General features: G+C 40.4%; 1 protein-coding gene across 1 annotated transcript in view; it reads right to left on the bottom strand.

Moving 5' to 3' along the window:
• Positions 1-25,611, bottom strand: part of LOC128891366 (protein tipE) — a 39,746-nt gene extending 14,135 nt beyond the window's left edge. Inside the window, exons 1-5 of the mRNA XM_054150810.1 lie at positions 24,651-25,611; positions 16,166-16,492; positions 6,982-7,269; positions 5,990-6,183; positions 2,922-3,247 (exon numbers count right to left, since the gene is read on the bottom strand). Of these exons, the coding sequence (XP_054006785.1) occupies positions 2,922-3,247; positions 5,990-6,183; positions 6,982-7,269; positions 16,166-16,370 (1,013 nt within the window). The 5' untranslated portion in view covers positions 16,371-16,492; positions 24,651-25,611. The remainder of the gene's footprint in view (positions 1-2,921; positions 3,248-5,989; positions 6,184-6,981; positions 7,270-16,165; positions 16,493-24,650) is intronic.
• Positions 25,612-26,348: the final 737 nt, after the last annotated feature.

Genomic DNA, 26,348 nt, shown 5'->3' with positions numbered 1-26,348 from the left:
ATTTTGATGCTCATGGATCTTTCATATTTGGAGTTACTTCAATTAGAAATACTCTATTATCGTGAAACATTTTTGTCTCTTATGACAGAGAATTCGATAAAGCCAAAAAAAGAAAAAAACACTTTACGAGGATATTAAGCGAATTTTACACTCCCTCTATCAGAGCAAGTTTCACCGTCGAGAACTGAGTTTCCACGTGTATTTTTCTGCAATGTCTCTAACTAGTTTTATAACTTTTAAAGTATTTTCACTATTTGTCGGTAAAAGCACGCTTTTCCAAGAAATTACTAAACGAATCACAGGCAGCGCTGCAAAAATTGCACGGAAAATTTTCCAATTAACCGTGCACAACAATTTCACGGAAATACATTAAATAATGAGTGAGTGCCAACAGAGCGGAACGCTGCAAAGTTTTCGAACTAACGTAATTACCTTGCCTTTGAATTGCTGGAAGCCACGGCATTCGAACGCGTCCCGCGCAGTCTGGCTGCGTCAAATTCATGTAATCTTTATTTCCGCGTTCTCTTTTCGATAGCGAGATTATTTTCACAATTTAACAAACATATTAATCGTATCTCGTATTCCAACTAAAGGTACTTCCATTACTCAAGGGATAAGTTTATAGCCGTTCGAGCCACGAATTATTGCAAAAGAAGATCGTAAAGTTTCTTTTTAAAACAACAATGTTACTATCACTTTTTGTTATCGAAACAATAACCCAGATTACACATCTGCATTAAATATTGGCGCCCAAAGCAAAACGATTTAAATTTGCTAGCAGTGTGAACGGGTTAAAGCGATGTTCAATTTTCTTTTCACCTTGCCAATTAAAGCCCAGCTTTATCCCTTTTTTGATTATTTTTTTACTCGCGACCAGAAAGATTTTCATACAGAAAGGGTTACATCGTGCCAGACGGTCGTCCAACGGAAATCTCCAGGCCATGGATCCGATGCGATAGGACGGCGATAATCGAATTCCAGAGCGCAGACTGCAGTGTTTGCGCAGCCGGGTCATCGGATATCTTCGGTTTGTCGCGGGCCACGATGAAATTGACCGCGTAATCATCCGATATCGACGCTTTGTAGGCCGTGCCCGCGGTATTTATATACAATCTGCGACACACCGTTCATCGAGCGCATTTTATGCCCGTTCCCGCGCACAAAGGCCGCTCGATAGCCGTTTACACGCCGCGAGCTCCTTCTTCCCATTCGATGCCTCGGATGCACTCGGATCGGAGTTTTGTTGCCGTGGAAGAATCCGACCGCGGTTTTTACAACGATTGGATCGATGCCTTGCGAAGATACGTTGCAAATGGATTCTTCATTTCGCGCACCGGCACCGGCGCGAAGACGCGCCCTGAGAGAGTGGGAGCTGCATGTTTCGCGCGAATGTGCGAAATTGATCGAGGTCAGTGTTTCTTTGGCACCGTCGTTCTTAACCTTCTTAAAGTCGTGGTATGCTTTGAAAGAAGGTCCTTAGCTTTTGGAGCTGATGCCACGGTTTAGGGGGGAAGCAACCTGGCCCAGTTAGTAACTTCGAGTAATCGTAATAGCGAGAATTCGACGATAAATTTCGGATAAAGTACGAATTTGATGGAGGAAAGAAATCTGAAATGGGCATCAGTTTGAAGATAAATATTTTTTAAACGTTAATGTGGCAATTCTTTCCAAGCTCCATTCGAGTAGAATTCTTTACTACAAATGATTTTAGGTTTATGTTCCTTGGGGTGTTGTTTTCAGTTTTGCTGTAGAGAACGAATATATATTTAGAAATACTTGATTCAAATAGATTTAGTCTTCATATTTGTAGGTCTTCGAAGAAGTCTCAGAAGTAAGAATCGAAACATAAATAATTGTGTTCGTCTTTAGTTTTATACATTAGTTAGATGACATGCTGGAGTGACACTCGCAAGTGTTATCTTTACACGTTTCGACTAACATGCATCAAATTTGCTAATTAGTCATAAACAAGCCACTTGTGTAATCTAAATTTAAACAAAAAGAGTTAGACGTTCTAAACAAAAAAAACTTGCGTCAAGTCGAAACAAGTCGATCGTTGCGCAAATTACTCGAGCGCAATGGAATCGAGCGACTAAGGCGATTACTGTGTCAGAACGAACGATTCTTTTAAATTCACGCCTTTCCGTCGACAAATCGTCCGGAAGCCCCGCGGCGAAACAACGCGGTTCTCCAGTTGCTAAGGCGAAACACTCAAAGTCACCCAAGTGTTCCATTAACCACGCTTATTTTCGCTCGATTGAGCCCCAGTTTGCCATTAGCCCTTGTAACATTATTACTTGTAATGGGGGAAGCACCTGGTCTCCGGTATCTAATACGCAAAATGCAGTTCACGCTGTAAAGTGGACTAGAATAAACTCCCACGGCGATAAATTGGTTTTCACTGTCCGATGTAGGGAATGCTGAGCGCGTACTATAGAGTACTAAGAGAGTAGTACATATATTCTTCGACAGCTTCTGGGACAGATTATCGATCTGTGCGTGAACTATGGCCAGGAAAAATATTTTTATGAATACTGCAAGGTTAACATTGAATATCTGTTAATTACGTTTTAGATTTTGTAGGATCACATTCTTTAACCTTGAGACTTTACTGTTATTATGTTATGTCATTCGGAACTTTTACCACTAAACCTACCGACGTTCATTTGTAACTATTTCTACCGTGATGGGACAAGTGAGTAGTTTTATAAACACTTTTTTCGAATTAAGTGGACAAATATTTTACGTGGATCTGAATTGAATAATGCATGAATATAGTTTGTGAATCACTGGATACAGTTATCGTAAAAACACATGCATTTGTGGAACACGTACTCCGCAACAGTTTGTTCTCCACTTTCCAAGTGAAACGATAGGGGACGATAAAGGAAGTATGAAAAACCTTCGGAGTTGAGGCTTACCCCTGAATGGAGTACGAGTTGGGTATCCCGTCCAAGCTTTCTCTGCTGACGTCGTCGACCATGGCGACTTTCAGCTGATGCCCGAAGCTTGGATTCGCTAAGTCTTCTCTGAAAGCCTCGCTACCGGGCGTAAGGGCTCCGCTCGTCAGTGGTAAGGGTGTCGCGTTACTTCCTTCTCCCTCCCCGCCGTCCTCGCCCTCCTCGCCGCCCACGAGGACCTCCTCCTCTTCGTTGTAGATCTTGAAGTAGGCGATGGTGAGGTATATCACCGAGATTATGAAAGACGGTATCGGAATCGCCATCGCGTACACCAGATTCATGTACACCTGGGGGAACACGTTTCACGTATCGTCACGGAAGCTGATCGCTAACAAACGTACTTATGGGACGCCAGCGCTCGTGGGTATGCAGCAAGGGGTTAATTATTTTGGGCGTGTCGAGGAAAAATATGGGAAGGTGGGAAGTGAACACAGATTCAACACCAAATGGTATAAATTGTGGAAATGGAGTTATCAGGTATGTGTATATACTCCCAAATCTCGAAGTCACTTGAGGTACATCAAACCTCTATGCATAAAATATAGCCCACCAAATTTTCCTAAATAATTGTATTCGGGACTACCAATTCATTATGCCAGTAGATAACCAAAATTCTGAAACATTCTATTACAATATATGTATTTTACCTGAGAATGAGAAGTTACTAGTTTCGTCGACTATTTGGGGAAACATCGCCAGTCTGCGCCGTTAATTTCGGAAATTGACACACGTAGCATTCGGAGTGGCAAGCTATTCCGGTGGATCCGCGATGTTATCGTCGTTTTATAATGGCTCGTCGGGCTCGCGCGGATTCAATTCCAGGGTGGAAAGCGCGGGAGTGAGAAATTTTCTTTTCTTCCGGACAGAGCCACGAGTTTCATCGGGCACGATGGTTTCCGTCTTTGTCATCGGGGCGCCCATACAGCTTCGCTTGAAATGTATTGTTCGTCGCCGTGCAGGCGGCCACGTTTCCGTAAACGTAACGGAATTCCACTGTTCCTTGCACCCACGCCGCCGGAAAATCGTTTTCCACGCCGAGATGCTACTGGTGGGATCGCTGTTTCCATTCACGCCGCTTTCGGTGTCGCGGTTTCTTTTCGCGTCGCTCGTTTCAATATGTATAGTGACGCGCACGAGACGAGATAAGTCTCGATCTCGTCTCGATTTCGAGATGCGATTCGAGATCGAGATTAATTCTAACATTCGAAATCGATATCGAGATTCAGCATATCGAGATTTGGGCGAAAACTTTTGAGAAAAAATATCAAGTAAAATGCACAATTTTATCTCTAATCGAAGATATTAATTAATGAGAATAGAAAAATAAAATCTGAATCGAAGACACTATAGTATGTTCAATCATGTATTAAGTACAAACGTTTCGATTTTAATTTTCAGGTTTTCTTCAGCACGAAAAATTGTACATGTAGTGTACGAATTGTAGACAAATAAAAATAGAAAATAAATACTGTTGCTCCATCATAGTAGATATTCTAAGGGTGTTTTCATCTTACTTTCTAAGTTTCTTGATACAAAAATGCAAGTTTAATTCCAATGCTGCGTATCCCATCTTCGTCTATATATTTTCTTGACTCCTGTGAATTTTCTTTACTTCTTTTCTTGCCTCAGCTATCCACGTACGATAGTTCAAACTAAGAAGGTCCCAAAAATGGTGGAAAAAATCCTTCCGTTAAACACATGCTCGAGACAGACAATACCATCTTCAACCGTCTTGAATTTCCACGAGAAAGCAATATTCCCCAATCGCTTGTTTACTCTGTCGCATTTCCATTCCCTCCATGCATTTCGCAGAGCTTTCGTGTAACTTGAAAGGGCCCTCGGTTGTCTCCCTCCACCGTCGTTCTTTCTTCCCATTCAAGCGTGCGACGCAATCTCCGTCAATTACTCCAGCTCGCAACTGGCAATCTTTGTGTCCCAATTAAAGCAGATACGGATCTCCGTTAATAACGAGCACTGTTACGTACTTAACCATTTAAGAGAAGAGAGAGAGAGGGGGGGGGTGCTTTTGGCTGCATAATGCACTCTGGCCTCAATAAGCACCTGCAGTATCGATTCACGGTCCGACGTTCCTGCCGACAGCGAACTTGTACAGAAGTCGCACACGCGGAGACCACTTTCGCGTGACTTGTACGTACAAACGCCCTGGCGTAAATCGACGCCGTCTAGAACGCGGTAACCCGGTTACACTCGATGGCAAAGGACACGTCAATGCGGAGGGAGATTCGATTCTAATCCTTCTCGATTGCTGCAAAGCCGATTCGACGATTGTTTGTCATTGTTATCATCCCAGTATAACAGCATTCAAACGAGTATCATCGGTTTCGAGAATCATCAATGTACACATGGGACCTGGTGAAATTTCCCCTGAATGGAATTGGAATTTAATGATTGGAATTTTTAAACAAAATTATTTTCGTATTGGTTGAAATTGTGTGCTACGCGGAGGAATGGTTTTCTTTCATTTTGGTGAAGCTTTCAAATCTCAAAAGAGTGATTAATTTGGTTTACTGTAGTCAAATGTTATCGAGATTTGAGAGGTAAGATCGCACGTATGAAATTAATGTTGATTGCATAAAGTGAGATTGCAGGTATGCAGGTAACTCTGTAAATGGTAAATCCAACACATTGTAACAAATATATATTGTCACACATGTTCGACCGAATTGCTAAAAGATCACACAGAACTAAAATCGCGCCCTTTTCCAAGGGTACTCGTGTAGATCAGAGGAGCCACTTCTAAACTGGGAAATGAAACAGGCACCAGCGACGTCAGCTTCCGTTTCATTACACCAGTCGATCGAATTAAACAAAAAAGACGAGTGTCTTGTGCCTCGAGGGAATCATACGGAGCAGATGTGGAAGTGGCATGGTAAAGGGAACTGAATTATACAAGCGAGCACTTCGTGTGCCTGCGTTGCGCGTACCAGTGCGAGCTTTCGGAGGCAGCGGAGCACAAGCACAGAAAGCGTGCCGAACGCACAGAGAGAAAATAGAAAAATCACTGAGACCTGCCACATGTCGAGGTCGCTGATGACTATCCCGGGGTCCACTTTCGAGTAGTAACAGCTAAAGTTCTGCCCTATGTTGGCGTACTGCCGGTAGAAAATACTGCAATTCAGCATTGGAGGGTATCCACAGCCTTTTACGTTGGGGAACAGCTTCGCCCCGGTGAAGTACCACTCGGAGTCGTTGCCCATGAGACCTGCGAACTTCGCCTCGTTATCGTCCAGCCGCGTTACACGTCCGCGAACGGATTTCCATACGAGAGAAAGTGTACATTGTTAGAACCGTCTCGCGCGCGAGTGGGCTCGACACGGGTTTGTTTGAGTTTTGGCGGTTTAAACGATGATGAATTCCGCTCTTTCGTTAACGGAACGTGTAACGCGGCTTTTGAGTCTGGTAGTTGCGGTCGTACGGTCGTGGATTTGACTTTGAGTCTCTTTCACGACTCGAAGACTATTCGGTCTTTAAGTTTAACGAATATTTTATGTTTTGTACGGTACTTGTGAGTCAAGGAATAAGAGAAGAGGAGTTCGAAACAGACGTTAAAATAAAATAATAGCAGTAACTCGATATGCTAACCCATCAAATATCAGTGTTTTGTAAAAGGATTGTTTACTCTGTTTAATGATTTATCGATAAGTATAAGAATATACATAGGATAAACGTTTAGAAATAATTTTTAGAAAAGAGTAATTAGGCACTTAATGGGTTAAGATACATCTTGTATACATAGTAGAAAACTCATAGTTTATGGGATTAGTCAATATTTTCCTATTACTTCCATGCAGTTTGAAATTTCTCTTTTATACAGGATGTCCCATTTAAATAGTTCTTTCAGAATACCTGTGAATAATGGAACCATATGAATGGGACATCCTGTACAACGAATCCATTATAGATTTAATAACGAGAGCAAGTTCTGCTCTCAGGTCTACCGTGAGTGGTTCGTCGCGTGACAACGAGTGCAGACACGACACCGCAGGACGTTGTCCTATACCTGTAGGGAAGGGTTTCGGCAGTCCAGTTTCATCGTCCTCGGCGAAGTCCTCGTCTAGATCTTCGTCGTAATCGTACTCCCTTAGGGAGCGCTCGTAACGCGGTTTGCCCATCGTCGTGCTGTCTTCGTCATCCTCGACACCTCCTACCGCCCCGCCTCCCTCGCCCTGTCCATCGATATCCTCGGACGCGTTAACCGGTAGCTTGTAATTGACGCGTATTTGCGTGCAATCGTACAGCTCCTTGGTGCAACCCTCTCTACAGGACGTCCATGAACAGTTGCTCGTACCTGGACTCAACGGATCGTTCATGGACTTCTTGTTTGAAGAAATTCGTTAACGACGAGATTTACGGGGTGGAGACAAACGAAGAATTCCGGGTGACTACCGCGATAGAGTTTTGATGCACGCCGAAAAAAAAAAAGAAAAAACTGGTGGACCGATTGTTTTCATCGAGCACGACCTTAATTGAGATCGAACGACCGTGTCGGAGCGTAGTGCGAAGACGATAACAGTTCTGCGTGGGAGTTGAGACGCTCGTGCTCGAATCTAATTGCCGAGGAGCGACGAGTGATTGATTTCAGACTGCGGGAGACTCGAACACGTGAAGGGTTGCCACGTGCTGTTGTTTCGAGAATTTGAATGGCAAGAGTATGCTTTGTAATAGGGTGGAATTAGACTTTGACACTTTCCAAGAACATTGTTATCGAGAATACACAATTGTATAATTGCTTTTCAATGGTATCGGTACATTTGTTCCTCTACAATTTAGAATGTTTGACATGCTTGAGTGAAAAAGTATAAATATCCAATAATAAACGAGTATCTATACAAATGCATGAATATATAAAATATAAAAAATACACGTTACATTAGAAGACATAATATACAATTTTAATTTATGTTTCTGTTCTTCACCTACATACATGCATAAAAATATCAATTTACATAAACACTCTGTCTAGTTATAACGATACATCTCAAAGTAGGTTTCTACTATCCAGAATGTCTTATAACTATGCGAACATAGTTCAAAACAACAGCACGACTGCTCCGAAGCCACGAATCCAGATTGATTGAAATTGTTTTCGCCGAGCAAGGAAAGATAAATGATTTTTCGACGTGCATCATGCGTCAGAGAAGAACATAGAGGAGACAGTTAAAAGAAACGAACAGAGGTGTCACGACCTCGGGAATTGAACCCATAAATCGTCTAAAGGGGAAACGCTAGACACGGAGACGAACTTGACGAGGGAAGAAGAATGCACGGGCGACTTCCTCGAGATTTTCGAAAACAAGAAAATTGTAGGAAAGTTCTCAGCTTGGTCCCTGAGGCAGGTTACGAAATCCTTGCCCTGACCTCGTCTTTCTCCTCGAAACTTTCACGGAGGAAAGCTCCAGTGATGTAGTTGACGTACCGGGTCACACTTTTGGATAACGTCCAATTCCTCGAGTCTCCATTTTAGAATGCAAATTGTTAGGATCCGTTCGCTAATTACTCTCGGAGTAACTAATTGTTCGTATGGCATATAAGCCAATTCATAAAACGTGACATCGCAACTGCTTGGATGGATTCGCGAAAATAATCAAAGAAAGGACAGTGTGGACATGTGTCATTCTCAATTATCTTCCGCGGCTTTTGTATCAATTGTCCACCTGTCGTTGGGAAACGTGAAAACAAATTAAAGATACACAGTTCTACAAAAAAAAAAAAAAAAATACTTATATTGTTATGGCAATGGATATGAATAGTAAAATTTGATTGCGACTCGATATTAAATTCTTCTTTATTATTTCTGTACGTTTCTTTTTCTACTCATTGGCAAAGCTGTGTTCACATTTTATGAAACCATATTTCAAATTACTGCAGAAGTGAACTCTTTTAAAAAATAATCTTTCTCTCATACAGAAAGAGATAGTCTGAAACTCTCAGAGGATTTATAGCTAGCAAGAAATAGGTAGAAGGTAAATTGATTTCCAAGAGTAAACGTAACGAACATAATCTTTATCTTGTCTCTCGAGTTCATTTTTAGCGAAGTTACTAAGATCATTAGCGTTTTATTTTTAATGGAACTCGATACTTCAATTAGTTGTGTAACATGAACGACTAATCCAATCGTGTACCCTGATATGGCTTTGAACTGACCTTGAATTATAAGATTTTATATGAGACAGTGAAATCCTGTAAATGTTATTGAGTTCAAGTGCAATCTTCTTCTCTTCGCTATTCGTTCTTGAGATCCTGTTCTCGTCGAAATCCTACTACGAAACATCACACTACAAGTAGTCATACTTGTAACTATCATTCCCACTTCGATTACAGTCGACGTGAGAATTGTTAACACTAGTCGAATCACGTCGCCATCAAGTGACATACACCAGAGAAATTAAACCTTTGAAATAGCAGTTAGTAGAAAATCTTTTGCTCGATGCATTTTAATTTACTTTTGTGAGCATATGAAACCCTCGAAACCTTTTGTTAAATACTTAAGCAGCTTTTTTATTTATTTTTATAGTTCATTTGCGTTCCAGGTCGTTAAAGTTTGATAACGACTGAAACACTTAAGTATTACAAATCGTCTTCTTAATGTATGCTCAATCCGTATCATGCATTCACGCGAATCGTAACAACGGAGTAACTGCATATTCAAAGGAGTAATGTATGTGCATAGATACGTGTAAAGTTGTACAAGATTTATACAAGTGTTAACACGAAAGTTGCGTGCTACACAACGTAATCAAATTGGGATCATACAGATATGAATAGTAGACATTTAAGAGAAGACCGAGAGTGCACAGGGGAAGTCTAAACAGAGGAGTGGCAACCACAATCAACAGAATATGAAATAACAACATTCACCAACAGGAATCATTCGGAGAACCGCAACGCAATATTCCCGCACACACGCGCACACACAGACACGATTCAAGGCACTATGTTATAAATTCAGACTGTGAGACTATGTGCAACCAAGATTCCGTAATCGTGTTTCACATGATTTATGAATTTATACTGCAAGTGTGGTAATGAATGGTACAGTTCGAATTACAATTAAAAAAGGCGATAAGCGTTGAAATAATTTTACCAACCATTGTCAAACCAGACAGACGTTCAATAATAATTACCGAGGGATGAGAGGAACAATCACGTGTTTTTCCAAGAATTATTTATTTTCGAAATGAATTATTTAGTTACTTCAGAAATTGGAACCACAGTTGAGTGTGGTGGTTTACGACTCTTGGAATCAGTTCAATTTTCCTACGATTTTCAAAGTTCCAAGGTCGTATGCAAAAGAGGAACACGTGACTGTTTTCTTGCTGGGTGTAAGTACATATAACATGATCATTCGAATAACAGATTTCATTTCACATTTCGCAGTTCCAATACGTAGAAAATTAAACGACAATACAAGAAGATTCATCAATATTAGTCACCATAAATCATTGTTCCCTGTTGTATTTTTAAGTAGTTTTACATCGGATTAATCTACTTCTTGGGTACTAATATTATTTGCACTCCTGTACAAACTTTGTAACTATAAAATTTACCTGTGCAAAATGATGCAGTTTCTTACGAAGTAGATATGTATTTTCATGATAAGTGGAATCAAAAAGCACGTCTATCCTACTATTAAATGATTACGTTATCAACTGACGATAAAGTCGTGTTTTCCTGGCGAAATTAGAAAACACGTTCGAATAATTGCGAGCGAAACTGTGTATTGTTTGACGTGTGTTCACACGTATACCGAGAAGTAGATGACTGAGTGCTCTATCGCGGAGAATACCAGCACCCTACAGCCGCTGGCGTTCGACAGAGGACCTGAAGTGTAACCACGATGGCGACGAAAGAGCGGAGGGGTTGCACAGGGGGTAGGAATACGTTCGGATCGCTCGAGACCAGCTCGAATACCGTGAATACAAAGACACCAGTTGCGTCGATCTTAGGCCGTCTCCGTCTAGTAGCACTTTAGTGGCTTTATTACATCGATATATCGATAATGTCGTCGTTTACCGTGGTTCCAGGCGACACGTACAATTTGCGGCATCGTTTCTTATCGCGATGATTTCTATCGATCCGCGGTGAACCGAGTCCTCGAGTAATTTGATAACGGCATGCTCAGAATAATTAAAAAGATGCACGAATTTTCCAATTCATATTTTCAGCCATTGTGCATTTATTCGTTATTGTTTATTTCATATTTATATTAGTGTTTATGTAAACCTTTATTCTCCTAAATTCAATATTATTTGATGCAAAATAGTTAAAAAATTTGTGAATAACGGTCATGTACAAGACATTATTTGTATTATTTATCCATTTGCATTATAGTAATCTCGTTTGGTGGGTAGTCTATGAATTAGTAGAAAATCAGTTCTTGTATTTTCAATGGCTGAAACTATGAATTTTATTATGGCACGAATCGTAAGTGTTGATGAAGTAGAACGTAGTACGTTAATGTGTTGCAAGGGGTGTAACGATCTGTCCATATTAGGGCAACAAGAAATAAACATACGTTTTAGATATAAATGTATGAGCGTCGCGTAGAAGTACAATAATCAACTTGTCACTTGGCAAATGAATCTTGTGTCACTAGGCCATCAAATATTTAGAGGTACTCTACGCGATGAGGCTAGCTAACGACGGCAAGGTATACGATAATTTCTCGTGATGGGACCAATGCGATTGTATGTATGCTCATTACTAATGATACATATCAGTTCTCGAGAATTGTGTTTAGGCATTACACATGTATTACGGTACGTCGCCAATAGTTTCAGTAAAATGAACTTGTTGACATATCTTGTGGTAATGCAATCCAAATGTCAGTTATCAAGTATTATTGAGACCAACGGGATAATGATACTGCTGAATTTGAAAAACGGTCTCAAACGTAGGGTTAAAGTAGACAAGAACATGACTGTGTAGAATGGCTGAAGTTTGTGAAAGTAATTAACGTGAATTCGATGCTACAGGTTATAAAATTCAGGTTACCATGATAACGTGACTGGTATACCGAGTTAATGAGGATGCCTCGGGCGAGCCTTCTTAATTCCTCAACGAGACATCCTCGGGATCTGCATTTGCAGTCGTCAGCTAATTGTAAGTAATTAAGTTTCGTACGAAACAAATACGCTTTGGAGGTCTTCTGTGTCTGTCTGTTTCAAGTGTTCCGTCTCTATGTGTAGGAGTTACAAAAAACACAGTGTTCCCATCTATGTAGTTTGTCCTCTTTTGCATTGTGTATACATACAGTCATCAGAATCGAAACATTATGAAACATTCGCGATAATGCCGTAGCATAGTGGCGGTAATCGATCGCGCGTTTCATAGCGATTAAATATTTAAGCGTCGCGTATAGTCGCGCTTGACCAATGACAATCGACAGTATTACTCATAAATAATGAACGATTGTTTAGAGAAGGGATATAAATGATTGTATTATTGAAACAGGAAGACTGTTTAGTAAGTAAATAAGTAAACTGAAATTTTAACCGTGAATGGAAATAAACAAGGCAATACGGTCTGATAGACTGGTGAGGCGTGTCTAACCCAGTACGTCTTTTTCTGCTGCTGTATATCAACTGCAATTTCTCCGTTTATACTTTTTCGTAATTCCAGTGCATTTTGCTGCGAACCTCTATTTTTGGATAAATAGAGCTTAATTGATCGGTGACAAGCAGTTTTGCAAACGTGAGAACTTCTCTGTCCTATTGATGATCGTTCTTTCACGTTTAATCGCTACTATTTAAATTCAATTTTAATTAAAATCCACGCCAAACAAATCCATTGAAAATATCCAGGAAATCCGATCGAACAAACACTAATGAAACGTGAAATTGATATTTTTGGGGAAAAAGCAACATTATTTCACCTCGGTCACGGAACACGCAATCGTAATTTTTGCGACGGAACGTCCAGTTACAGTTTCATGCTTTATTTGCATAAAATCGATGTTGCACGCACGTTGCTTTGACTTTGTGTACACACAGCTAGTTTTTTTTTTTTAAACCGCGTTCGTGTTGCAACAATAAAATCAATATGGTATGTATAATGGCTATGGACTCTATGTCTGTGCGATAAATATGATCGCTGTTTTATTATACGTAAATAGTGATGGACGGAATATTAAATAAAAAGTAAAAATAATAAGTTAAAATGGAGAAGTTTGAACTGCGTAAATAGAGGTGTACTTTTTGATAGAAACAATAATAGATGTTAGAAAGAAAGGAAGGGATATGTATATAACGCTATCACATGGACATAGTATTTTACAGTCATTAAAATGTACATTATCGCAAATTGAGGAAAGTTACGGACGCGAAACTCGAGTAGACTCTACTACACAGCGGTTCCTCGCCATCGTTTAAAAAATACAAGCGTATGGAGACATTAAAATATTATTTCCACGTTGGGTTTCTCTGTTTTCAGCACATGCGAATCGATTTTTTGCAAAACTGGTGTCGCGTGTTATTCGCGCGCTACAGGAAACTTATGCGATTTCCATTTTGCGAGCATGAAAACAACGCGATAAATCACTTAGAGTGTACGATTACCAGAAAGAAAGTAAGATTGAAAAACTTGAATTGTTATATAAATTTTGAACGAAAAAATCTGTGCCGAAAACTGTTACAAATGTGATTTGTCTGAAAACAGAAATGTGAAGTACTCTACTGTAATTTTAGAAAATTCAGGAAATATACTTTTATCATAGGTGTCGAATTAATTTTAATCGTGGCTGTTATATAAATATGAGATGTGCGTCAGTCTATAATAGGAGGTGTCACTCCATAATTGGAATTTCTCTTCATTAATATATCTGCTTTTTGAAACAATAAAATACAAAAAGACATCCATAAAGAAAATCAATATATATTTACGTCCCGTGAAAAGTATCGTTTTATTCAAAGGATTATTTTGTTCAAATGAAATATTAATATACTGACGTCTGGGAATTTCACTGTATTTGACTTTGTTCAACTGTACACTTTGAGGGATATTCGATAAACAATACTGATATTTTTTCTACAAAAAGATGACCGTATTGCTTCGCCTTTACGTGATTAATCCAAATATACGAGACGTACACGTGCTTCCTGTGGATCGAAATCGATGTAACAAACTGCGCTCGACCGACGGAACAAATTTAATTCGTACGTCACCGATGCTGTTCCGCAAAATGTCACGTCTCGCTGGCTGATACGTATTCCTACCCTTTTTAAATAATTAACGGAGGACACGGGCTCTTTCGGCCACGGAATCAGCGAGCGGTCCGTAAATATTGAATTGAATGTCATTGCCTTCGTGTCCGTAGACTGATATAGAATACGAATTTCGTTGTGCGAATCGTCGAACGGCTGTCCATCAAAACAGGCATCGTTACATCCACTCGATACCTGGAAATAGTTGTCTCAATCATTCATGCAAATCGTATATTCCGACGGTGACCCTATTTCGTAAATTGGAACGAATCGATTCATGTACTTCGCCGTTCCTTCCACGTATATCCTACCTTCCGTGGAATTTCAACGAAATATGTGTATATATATACAGGATGCGACAAAATTCGTGGCATAACCGGAAAGGGAACAGCTCTTCGTGTAAATATGTGGAGAAAATATAGGAAAATAAAATTTTATATGTAGCTTAGTTTTAGAGAAAATTCAATATGAAAATGTACCGGGACACGCGTAATTTTCGTTACGACTTCGTTAACGTCTCTGCCCATTTCTGGTTACTACTACTTCTGTTGGTCTTCAGTGGAGTTGTGCATGAATATACGAAGTGTGACAAGATTCGTGATATAACCAAAAAGGGGATGATTCTGTATGTAAAAGTCCATCGAAAACGTGCTATAGAATTTGTTCATAAGAAGCTTCATTTTTGAGAAAATTGACTTTAAATGGAACTGCGTTTCATTACGCCTTGGTCACTGTGTCTATCCATTACTGGTTATTTCTACTGGTACTGGTGTCTGACTAGTTATATCCAAGTCTAGTTTTACCCAGTTCGAAAATAGTAATACTCGCGTGAAGTAGGTATTACACATATCGAGGTTAACGTTACTTTAAGTAGAAGTAGCGAGTATTGGTCAGATATGCTTTTCTATCTCTTGTATATCGAAATGCGAAATGCGATACGTGAGATGTAAGACTTTCTAAAATAACAGTTTTTCACACCATTCTTGAAGATGGAAACGTGCACTCTCATCGCAATGAACATCCTAATATTGGTTCCTCAACGTACATCCAACACACAGGTACAACATGACACATACGAGATTACATAACACACGAAGATTACAAGAACGAAGTACATACACGAGAAGTATCGAGGAAGTGCAAAGAGATAGAAAGAGTAGCAAGTACAGAGAAGAACACGATTCATACCATTAGAGACGTTGCTCTGAAAAGATCAAAAGGTTCAGGGGGGCAGGAAGGGTATCGAGTAGCTGAAGAAGAAATTATTCACTCGCACTGTCGAGCTACGCCTACGATGGAAGAGTCGATGGATTCGTTACTTCATGGCTTCATTATTTTAATAATGTATTTGAACGACTCTCGAAATTGATTGAAAAAAGTGAATAAATAAAAATGAAACCGAAGATTTAATTTCAACGGGTGTTCGATTATCTCGTGCTGGTTCGATTGGGTCCAATTATTTTAAACGAGTTGACAAACAGATTCTCGTACTAAAACTAAATTTCAAGAAAGAAATAGCTTACTATTTGTTCACGAAAAAATAGAAACTTATAACAAGATGGTAAATAAATTAAACACGAGTTAATAGGCCTTGTATGTAGGTAGCATTTACAAAATTCATTTCGAAAATAATGCAAATTTAATTTCTGTACATTTTGATCAAAAAGAAAGCTAAATAGTCCTAAACTCTTCCAAACGATTCAAGTTATTTCAAACCACGCGTGAATATTACATGTTTATAAACGTGATACAGAAAATTGCGAACTACAGAGTAATCCTTGGAGTGCGCATCGACTCGACGAATCATAGACGAGATCCAACAGGATAGAGAGGTTTTCAACGTGTTAAGATATCTAATCACCCGGAAGGAGAGAAAAGTGGTCTCTAAGAGAGAAAGAGGGTCAATGGGGTCGCATGCAACGACACAAAAAAAGCGACAACGAACGGACGAAACATGGTTTGACGAAGGGACCGATTGTTCACCTCTCCTGGACTCAACGTCGATGGTGATACACTCGGCTGGCCGAGTGTCGAACTGCATGAAGATGGTGGTGAAGGCGGGGTCGATGACGAAGGGGACCAAGAAGAGGAAGGCAAAGAGGCTGAAGGTGCTGAGGAGGATGAAGAACGCGGTCGTGTAGAACAGCAGCTTCTGCAGGAACGTCTGCTTCTCCTTTTCGTCCGCCATCTCGGAGAACAAACGGCAGTGCTCGTTTCAATGATGCACCCAGTTGACGTCGTCTTCGTCGTCGTCGTCCTCGGCGTGCTTGCTGCCCGTCGTCACGTTGGACGTCGATGAGACGAAACGATCTGCGGATTTGTCTCCTGTTTCACTGCTCACCTCTCCCGTTTCGTCGCGTCTCAAGGAAATCGAGCTCTCTCTCGTCGACCTTCGGTCTTTCGTAGCAGTTTCGTCGCGGTGGAAGTCGTTAGAAAGTAGGTTTACGAGTCGGACGCGAGCACGGTTTGAATAACTTGGGGTGGTTAAAAATGATGAGGGATTGGATATTTCGTTTCGGCATTCCTACTATAGATTTCTCTTTGGTAACAGTAAAATTAGAAACAGTATGTTTGATTGAACATGTCTTATTTATTTGGTGTTCATTTATGGGGACTACCAATTTGCAGCAGTATTGTGAATTTTGTTACTTTGTATGAGGCTAGAGTTAGCCTGATTATTAAATCATGCTTTCATCTCGTGGGTTTGAACGCAGGTCGAATGGAGTAACACAAAGAGTAAATGCTATATTAGTATGTCTTTAAATTATTTGACAAAATGTAGATCACGTATATATTGATATTTAACTTTTCAACAGAATATCATCCATCTAATAATCTAAAATAATCTCTTGAAGACCGATACACTCGATCGTGTTTTCTAATTACTCCTTAAGAAGCCTCGAAGAAGGAATGAGACGTTAAAAAGAAGTTTTGATACAACCATTATATTTTACCTATTCCGACAAACTTAGTTTTCGGTTGCTCCGGAAAGTCCAATAACTATAACAATTTTCAACAAAGGAGGTCATTCTTCCGTAACGCCCATTCGGCCGTATGAATTACACATTAGGTCAGGTCAAGATAGTGTTAGAAAAGTCTCCAGATCTCATGCGCCTGGCAGCGTTTAGCCACCAGCTGACTTCAGCGATCGAACATTTCACGGTCTCGTGAATTTAGAAGCTATTCCATTAAATAAGTTACGCCTAGAGTTAGGTCAAGACAGTATCAGCGAAGTCTCCGTATCACGTGTGCCTGGAAGCGCTATAACGAGAATTAACTTATGCGGTCGAACATTCCGTTGCCTCGTGGACCTAGAGGCTATTCGATTCAACGAGTTAGGCCTTGAGTTAGGTCAAGATAGAGTGAGGAAAATCTCTGCACGACGGTAACCTAGGAAGCATTAAACTAATACCTAATTTCCGTTGCATTAAGAATTTGGTAGCTATTCGAGTGTACGAGCTAAGAGTATGTATACAGTGGTTCTGAAATTTTGCTTTATTTAAATGTTCGTTAGTATAAACTAAAAAGTGTGGTATATGATACGAGGACTGGTGTTTCCTTTGAAATAAAAAAAACGGTAATAACACAAAGTGTGGAATAGTTCTTAGGTTGGATCAATAAATATTTGTTATACTTTTCTAGAAAAGGAAATACTTTTAAGTTCAATAAATTTTAAGAAATACAGCATAACTAAAATTCCTTGAATTATTGTAGGATATCAGCAAGCTATTGAAAAATCTATCATTTCAACCATTGCCAAGCATTACAGAAGCTATAAATTGTTTCTATGTTCTGTTTTTAAACTCGCTTTGGTTGGAATTTATTGAAGATTTCAGACAATCGATAATGAATAGCGAGCAATCGTTCTGATCGCAGTTTTCGAACTCGATGTATGATACAGGAACGGTAAATGTGTTTTCTTTTACGAAATCTTTAAAGTTTACCGATTTCGTGTTCGGGCTGACGCACCTTATGGGACACTGAGAAGATCCCAAAGTAATTTGTGCTACGATTCTGTGCTCCGTCAGTGTTCGAGTCGTCTACTATATTTATCGCATCAGTGTCGACATTGTTTCAGGAAAACGGAGTTTTCCTGTGTCGAGATTCGATAAATCTCCACGGACGACGCGCGATTCTAGAAGCAGTATCGATTACACTTCCAGGATCCTGTGACGCTCTTTAATCTTCCGCAAGGTACAATTTAGAAGAAGCGTTGTTTTCATTGACAACAGCAATGCGAAAAATTTGGATAATAAAATATTGTAAAAACCGTATCTCGATTACACTAACTACTTTTTATGGTCTATTGAATGAAACTATGTTTCTGGTGTATCGTTCAGTATATATGTATTATAATATTGCCATTCTACTTCATTTATTTTCCGGAAAATACATAAATAAGATAATTGGAATTTAATAGAGGAAAGAACAAAGTAACGATATAATAATGGCGCTTTGCCGCAATGACTGATTGTGCATTTTAATATCGGTAATGGAAGTTAATCAGAATGCCATTATTCTCTCATTATTTTCTTCTCTGCTCCATCAAATACCAATTTCCTTATATTTATTTGGAAATCCTATACAATCGGATATAAAATATTGTGCTACGGAGAATAATTCATCAAATACAGGACATTTAATTATTTTCCCTTGAAATTAACAACGTTCCCATCAAATATTTTGTCAACTTGTTTAACGGTCAACCTAGACAATTCGAATTTCCCTGATTAATGTGCCACGATCTTTGTATTCGCAAAATATATCTGGAACACGGAAGCAAAGCGTAAATAAACATAAACGTACACCTAGACGCGTTCCATCAGGCTCTCCAATACTGCCAATGGTTTCTGCTATCGATTTTGAACGCGCTACGGCAATATCTTGCTCTTTATTATCCCGTAAAGAAGACGGACCCCTAGCTATTCGCATCTCGAATTACCGCTCTCGGAGCGATCCCTTCATTCATCGAACCGGCACGAAGCAATTTCATAGTGTTAGGCGTAAGAAATTACCATGACAATGAACCAGGAGCACGACACGCGAGTTACGAGCTTTTCATTCACGCGTCTTCGCATAACAACCACGTGCGAATAATTCTATTTGGACACCGTTACGCTCGAAACTTTTACTGGCCTCCTCCTGCAGGCGTTTCCTCGCACCCCTGGACATGTTTGATTCACGCCGCGGGGTTTCATCGAGTTGGAGAGCCTCTTCGGTGGTACACATATTTTTCCGACTCGTTGTCAATGAAGAAAGTATTTTTCCAATACTCGAAAAAAAGATCTGTATAATGCTTGCATTTTCTCAGTACTTTTTTTAAATTCTTCCGTTTTTGGATGATTTAAAAACGACAAAAAGAATTTGGATTAATGTTTACGTAATATTTCATAATTCATATAATGCTGGAAGCATCAAATGCTATGTAAATAATAGTTAACAAAGTATTGGTTGTCCTAGAAAAAAGCCAAAATATGAAAAGGATTTTAAATGTACAAACTTAGACTTCCACAAAGGTATTTTCTCTTTCTTATATTACATATAAAAAGTTATTTCCCTTTCCGTATTCAATGATATCGACGCCATCGACTCCAACTTCCTACACTACTCTCAGTTTTACAAGTTTTATCTGCCCGCTGAAAGCTGAGAAACTCTCTTCCTTGGACACTCCGGAAGGGAAACGAACGCGACTTGGGTTTTGAGCTTTGCATACTTTTGGGATCGCGAAAATACTGCCTCCCTTTATTGGATTCTGAGGAACCCGCGTATCACGAGCCTCCCCACAGGCGCAGACCGCCCTTAAAGCTTTCAATAACGCGTCGCGCAAGCTCCTTTTAATACATCCGACGAGGAAACGCGAACGACCACCGAACGCTGTCCCCGGCCGCCCTCTTTCCTCCTCCTACCCATTTACCAACGGAACTTTAACTACACTCGACGCTTCCTGTGCACTTTAGGCCGCAAACTGCGGATTTGTTTTATTGGATTGGCCTGATTTACGTAGCGCCAGTTTTATCGAGATAAAACTTAGTCCCGAGCACTAGCGTATCCTCCGAGTATCCTCCAACAGGGAGTTTCCCTTCACCACCTTCTTCTTAAAAGGAGAGCTCGTGTTGAAAAATTATGCTCAAGTTCTTTACGATGACACGCGCGGGTTACGTGACAGCGATGGACAAAATTTGATTCCCTAATTTTATGGAAGAATATTCTTTATCGATCTTCTCTCGAATTAACATTTTTCAACCTCCTTGGTCATGAATTCTTTTGGTTAAGAAATACATGGCATATGTACCAAATTTAGTGTGATTCAATACAATCTGAGTATTTTCGCAACGCCCAAGAGAACTCTATGCTCTCAGAATTCTTAGTGTGTTATAATTTATAATCGATGTTGCAACCAGTTATTTTTGTATCAAGGTCTTGACTACCATGAAAAAGACCGTGTACAAGAGAATAAAAATTTCTTATTTCCTCTTGTTATCGATAAATTTTCTTTTGTTGGTTTTTCGAAATTCGTATCTGGATTAGAATCTCGTCCGTCTCTGTCGCGTGAATGCGCACGTAATTGAAGCTGCTGGCTTGTAAAAAGTACTTTATCAAGCTCGAGGGTTTTAGTCAGCAAGGTAGAGTAATAGTACTTGATCTAAGCGCCATTTAATTAATTACGGGAAGCAAAACGGGACGTAAACTTTTCTAGCCTACACAGCGGCAAGTTTTTAAACTCTGTCCAACTAATTTGTTTGCAAGATTCCCTTTAAAACTTCGCGTTCTGAGCCTGGCCATGGAGTTTTCTAGTTTACAGTCTGTGAGTGGCTGTTAGAACGTACTCGTCGTGCGATTGCTGCTTTTTTAAATTGTTCTAATACAACCGCATCGTTAAGACCGATCATTAAAATAAGTAAATGTAAAATTTACTGTAAAATCGATCGACATTTTGGAAGGAAAATGAAATTTGTTTCGAGCCACAAGGTTCAAAGAGCATGGAAGATCATTTTATGTTTCACGAAAGGCAGGAATGTAAGGTATGCTTTCGCAAACTGCATTCCTTTCTGTTTGACCTGCATTTTCCGCTTAAATTCAAAGAAACTAGATTTCATGACCACAAAGTGCTATTCTCCTTTATTGACTCGGCGTGCTCCGTGCCCGACGAGTTACGTCAGAACAAGCTGATTGCACACAGAGAGCTCAAAGGAGCGTTTTGTGTGAAATCATCCTCACCGTGTCTTTTATCGTTTTGCATTTTTCCTTGACTTGCACGCTATTTCGCAGCAAAAGAATCCTACCTACGCTTACATCTCTACTATCTATCTTTTAGCCAAAAATTTGGCACGAGAAATTCTTTGTGCTGCTATTTCCTTGACGTTGGAAATTTCAATTGCTTTGAATTATGAATGTATCCCTTCGTATGTAAAAAGGAAGAATATCGCAAGCGCCATCTAAATAAAAAAATAAAATATTTATTGAAAGGGTTCTTACTTTGAAATTTCTTTTACTCTGTCTTACGTAGTACTGCTAGATGGAGCAATTAGGTGGACGCGTTTCTTTCTTTCACCCACGTGGAATACTACTTTTTATTTTATATCGTTTGCGTTCGACTGACTGTTCAACCGTGCGTTCCTTCGTGAATCAGTAGGTGACTGTCTTTTGTGTTCCGTAACTCAGATGTTTCAGTCGTTATTTCTGATTGCGAAATTCAAACCTTATTGTTATCAAAACTGTAGCAAAACTTCAGTAATAGATAGTGTATAGCTTTCTATTACTGAAAAATTTTGAAATCGATTCTTTTAGTTTCAGAGATTACCCCCTACATACAAACAAATTTTACCTCTTTATAATATACTTATAGACTTATGGATTTCTCAGAAGCCGAGTTGAGAGCTTGATGAAGTTTGTACGGGTAAGTAATTGCTAATTAACGGGAAAGTATTCGTTAAACAGAATTGCAGCTTGAAATTCTCCGTCAAAAGGCATCATCGGTGATTCTGTTTTGAAGCAACTACTAATAGGGACTGCAAAATGGATTACGTATGAAGGAGATATTGATCTAAACGAGGATAGCGACCATTATGCGCTTCAAGCGCTGGTTTGAAAGAAAGTAACGCTAGCTGCACGGTGGAGCGACATATGTTCTTTCTCATAAATTTGTTGAAGTGTCGAACAACTGATACAGAGGAATAGCGATGAAAATTAAATCACCTGTCACGGTAATATAAGAAATACGACAAGACTACAATTAATGTACGAATGGAAAACGTATTGATGACCAAATTTTGAATTACTCGAATAAGATACGAAAATAAATGCAAGATATTTAGCTTTTGATACTAAAATATTTCACGTCTCTCGTCGTGGAAAATTGCATAGTCGCGTATATTGTGCATATTCCACGAATACCAGGCGTGCACCTCGCATCAACCGACTTATAAAAGCCTACAGCATCGAATAGGTTAAGTATCATTCTCGTAGGCGTGACATGTATTGATGTTCCGCTGAAAAAATCCGGAAGAGTTCATTCCTCAGCCAAGACTATCGTTCCAAGGCATTTTACATCGTATCGAATTTCAATTTACACGGGTGGTACTAAAACTCGAACCGTCCCAGCTAAATCGCGTTGTGTCAGCTGCAACGTCTCGGTCGCTTCTTTAGTCGATTCAGAACGTGCCCTTTCGGCAGCAATCTTGTCGACTAAATACACCAATTTTCGATCCGATCGAAAATAAAGTAACTAAGCGTCGTCATGGTATTAGCTGGAAGAAATTTTTCGACCTTGGACTAAGGGCTTCTTAAGTATAAACGATTACACGTCAATAGACAGAATTATATTTACCGTTAATTTAGCGTATTTACGATTTTTTAACTTGAAAGGAAGATGAAAAAGAAGCATTAGAATATTTCTGATCAAAGTTGTCCCAATTATCTTCATTTTCGACATTGTCGCTTGATTACAATTCTCTCGATTGATCAGCAAGTTTATATTGATAATAAATGTTCTTGTGACTGTCAGATTATCGGTTAAAAGATATAAAAGTATAATCATTCAAAAATTAAACATCAGACCCATGTATTAATAAAGTATCAACATATAAAATGTATCAATTATCATTAACATCAAAATATCCTCACATTTTGGAATAATTATATACTAAATATCGACTCTTAGTCACTCCAAACCTGAAGAAATGTGGAACGTAAAATCGAAACCATATAATTTTCCCTTCATGAGGCATACAAGTGCCTTATTAATTCTGGAGAGACCCCCGGAAGTCGTCCCAGGGGTTAATTTAATTTTTCTTTGATCCAACGGTTCGTTTCCTACCTGTTCTCAATTTTACTCTCTTGAGGAATCGCTTTCGCTCAACCGCGTTCGGGTTTCGCGATTCCGTCTTGTTAAGAAACCCTGAGCGACGAAAGCTCGTTCCAGTCTCGAAAGATCAAATCGTCGCACAGCGATCCTTTCGCGACAAAACGGGGGACGCTTTGCATTCGCGGCAGCCACTCGACGTAAATCAACACGCCTCGCATTAAGTGTTCGCGTTGATTACGCCGGCCATGTCCGCGCTGAACGAAGTATCCAATCTACGGAAGGAGACACGCCAGGGCCTCGCAAATGGAAGCAGCCTCGTTAATCAGCAATTAGTATATGCACGGGCGTGCTTTTCAATTCACCATTTACCCACGATGTGCGTCGGTGTCTCCGACTAGCCGTTGAAAGGGTCTCGAGTAACCCTCTCAAAGGCACCGACGAAACATAATTGACGTCCGACTGGAACCCTCGGGTCTCGATTCGTCTGCGTTGCAAAATCAGTCTCGTGTTTCGGGGAATCGAAAGCCACTCCTTTCACCGTTCACTGGGAGGGTGGCTTTTTTCTCGAAAATTGAAGCAACATCGGCCTCGATGGATGCTGCCATCTGAAACTGGGCCAACAGTTTCCGAAGAAACTGTCCTTCCCTGCGGGAGGGGGTCTCATCGCGTGAACGAATGGCAGGTAAATTGGTGGCAGAAGGGTTGGATGTACCTGAGAGCTGTAGAGACTGACCAAAGATGAAATTCAGATCGGGCGATTAGACATTTTTAGAGGAGGTGAATTAGTGGTTAAGATTTCCTATCGCTAAAATCTGGTGATTGGTAGCATTATTGTTGTAAGAATGCACTCTGGAGGATAGCTCCTTGGAGTAAATCAAGGATGGATTGCTACCGAATGGAATTCAGCATTTTTCGATGTGGTAAGTTCACTATTGGTCAGGATTTCATGCTACACGAATAAATGGTTAATAAAAGATCACTGTCGTGATAATTTGTCGAGAATTCTCTTTCGTCATGGTGATCTTTCCACGGAATCCACGAGGAAGTTCGAAAGGTAGGGATCAGCGATGGTGTTTCGATCCGGGACTCTAGGCGCGTCCTGAGCCGTCGAAGGCGTCCGACCGAGAGAAAGCTCGATTTCGCGATATAGGAACGGAAGTGTACCCCCTATGAAGAAGAAGAGAAATCGTCGGGGCTCTGCGCCCTCTTCCTGTGCCCCCGCATCCTGTCCCACCTCCTCCTCTTCCCGCGTTCCTCACTGGCCCTTTTCCTCCTCCCGCCCCGTGGTCTTCGTCGCCTACTTCGCCGCACTATGTCACACTATCCACCGTGCACATTTGTCTCGCGATCTCGTTAACCAACCCGACCGACACCCGCCGTTTTCCGTCGAGCTGCTCGAATTTTCTCTCAGTCCTACCCTAAAAACGTCACATCCTCGACGGGTTTTGTTATTTGTTTTCTTTTTTCTTTCCTCGGCGTTGAAACGTTACGGCGCTCGACGTCGATGTCTGTGGTCGCGGTCAGCCTCGAGGTGCCATTCAAGCCTCCATCGGGGCGAGTGTTACGCACGGTGGTAATCTACCGCGGGAAATTTTCGTCCTGGCCGCGGCGCCGACGGATGCCGGGCTACTGCAGTCGGCGGAGCTTTTGGGCGAGCTTATTTTCGAGCGACGGCAGCGCCACAGTGGCATCTGGTGGCATCGACCGCCGCCAACGACGCTCACGCCGACATCGTCGACACCACCGTCCAGGGCGTCCCCTGTTGTAGGCCTCGGTTCACCCCGTCGCCCGCTTTCCTCGTAGTTTACCCGACCTCCCGTTGGTTTCCTTGCCCTTTGTCCTCCCGCGAACGCGCGTTTTTCCCTCTTTCCGTTTTGCCCTCGCTTCGCCGACGATCCACGACACTTCCGCGTTTTTTTGCGTTTCTCCCGTGTCTTCTCCGCGAGAAGGATACGCGCTTGTCGTTCATTCACCACGGTCCACCCTCTTAGAACTGGCCCGATCATCGATCCGGGAACGCGGCTGAATCGACTGACTGGAAGCTACCACGCGGTATCATTAACAGTTCAATTACGGTGGCCCAGAAAATTTCACGGGTTTCGATCTATTCGTTTATTATTTGAATGTTTGAAAAATGCGGGGTTGAAATCTCTGAGTCTTAGTTATCGAGCGCAGAATAAACATGGAGGATTATCGCATTTGTAGTTTTGAAACTGGATTAAGGTTGGTAATGATTGTCATTCCTGGGACGTGAAGTATTATTACATTTCTGGTTACAGAACTGAATTGGGGTAGGTAACAATTGTTATTCGTGAAAGAGGGAGTATTATTACGGGTCTAGTTGGGAAACTAAATTGGAATGGAAAATAATTGTTACTCGTGAAACGTCAAGTACCTTTGATACATTTTTAGTTGAGAGACTGAATTGAGACTGAAAGTAATTGCTATTCTTGAAGGAGGCTAGCAAATTTTCAGGGTGCTCAAACAAATTTCCACTTAACTATTAAAACAGAGTTATTGTTATTCCTTACATTTCAATTTTGAGCATCCTATTGAATCATAACTGCCATTAAAAATAATTTCAAACTTGCTGATTTATCGTCTAAACTACATTATTTAGTTAACGATGACGTTCCTCTAACGTGGAACTTGAAAAAGGTAATAGCTTGAAGAGGAAGCACTTGGATCCTTACGCTTATGTGTAATTTTCACATCAGTGTGATGTCTGAAATACACTGATAAGGTTACATAAAACGATACGAGCACGCTCTACAGAAAACGTTGAATTAACTCCATAATTTGCTCGAATTCAGTATTATAACAATCATTCATTTTTCAATGTAGACATTTTTCAGATATAAA

Source organism: Hylaeus anthracinus, unplaced genomic scaffold (assembly GCF_026225885.1).
Source record: "Hylaeus anthracinus isolate JK02 unplaced genomic scaffold, UHH_iyHylAnth1.0_haploid 12001, whole genome shotgun sequence".
Lineage (NCBI taxonomy): Eukaryota > Metazoa > Arthropoda > Insecta > Hymenoptera > Colletidae > Hylaeus > Hylaeus anthracinus.
The sequence above is the reverse complement of the archived record's forward strand: the minus strand, read 5'-3'. Positions and strand labels throughout refer to the sequence as shown.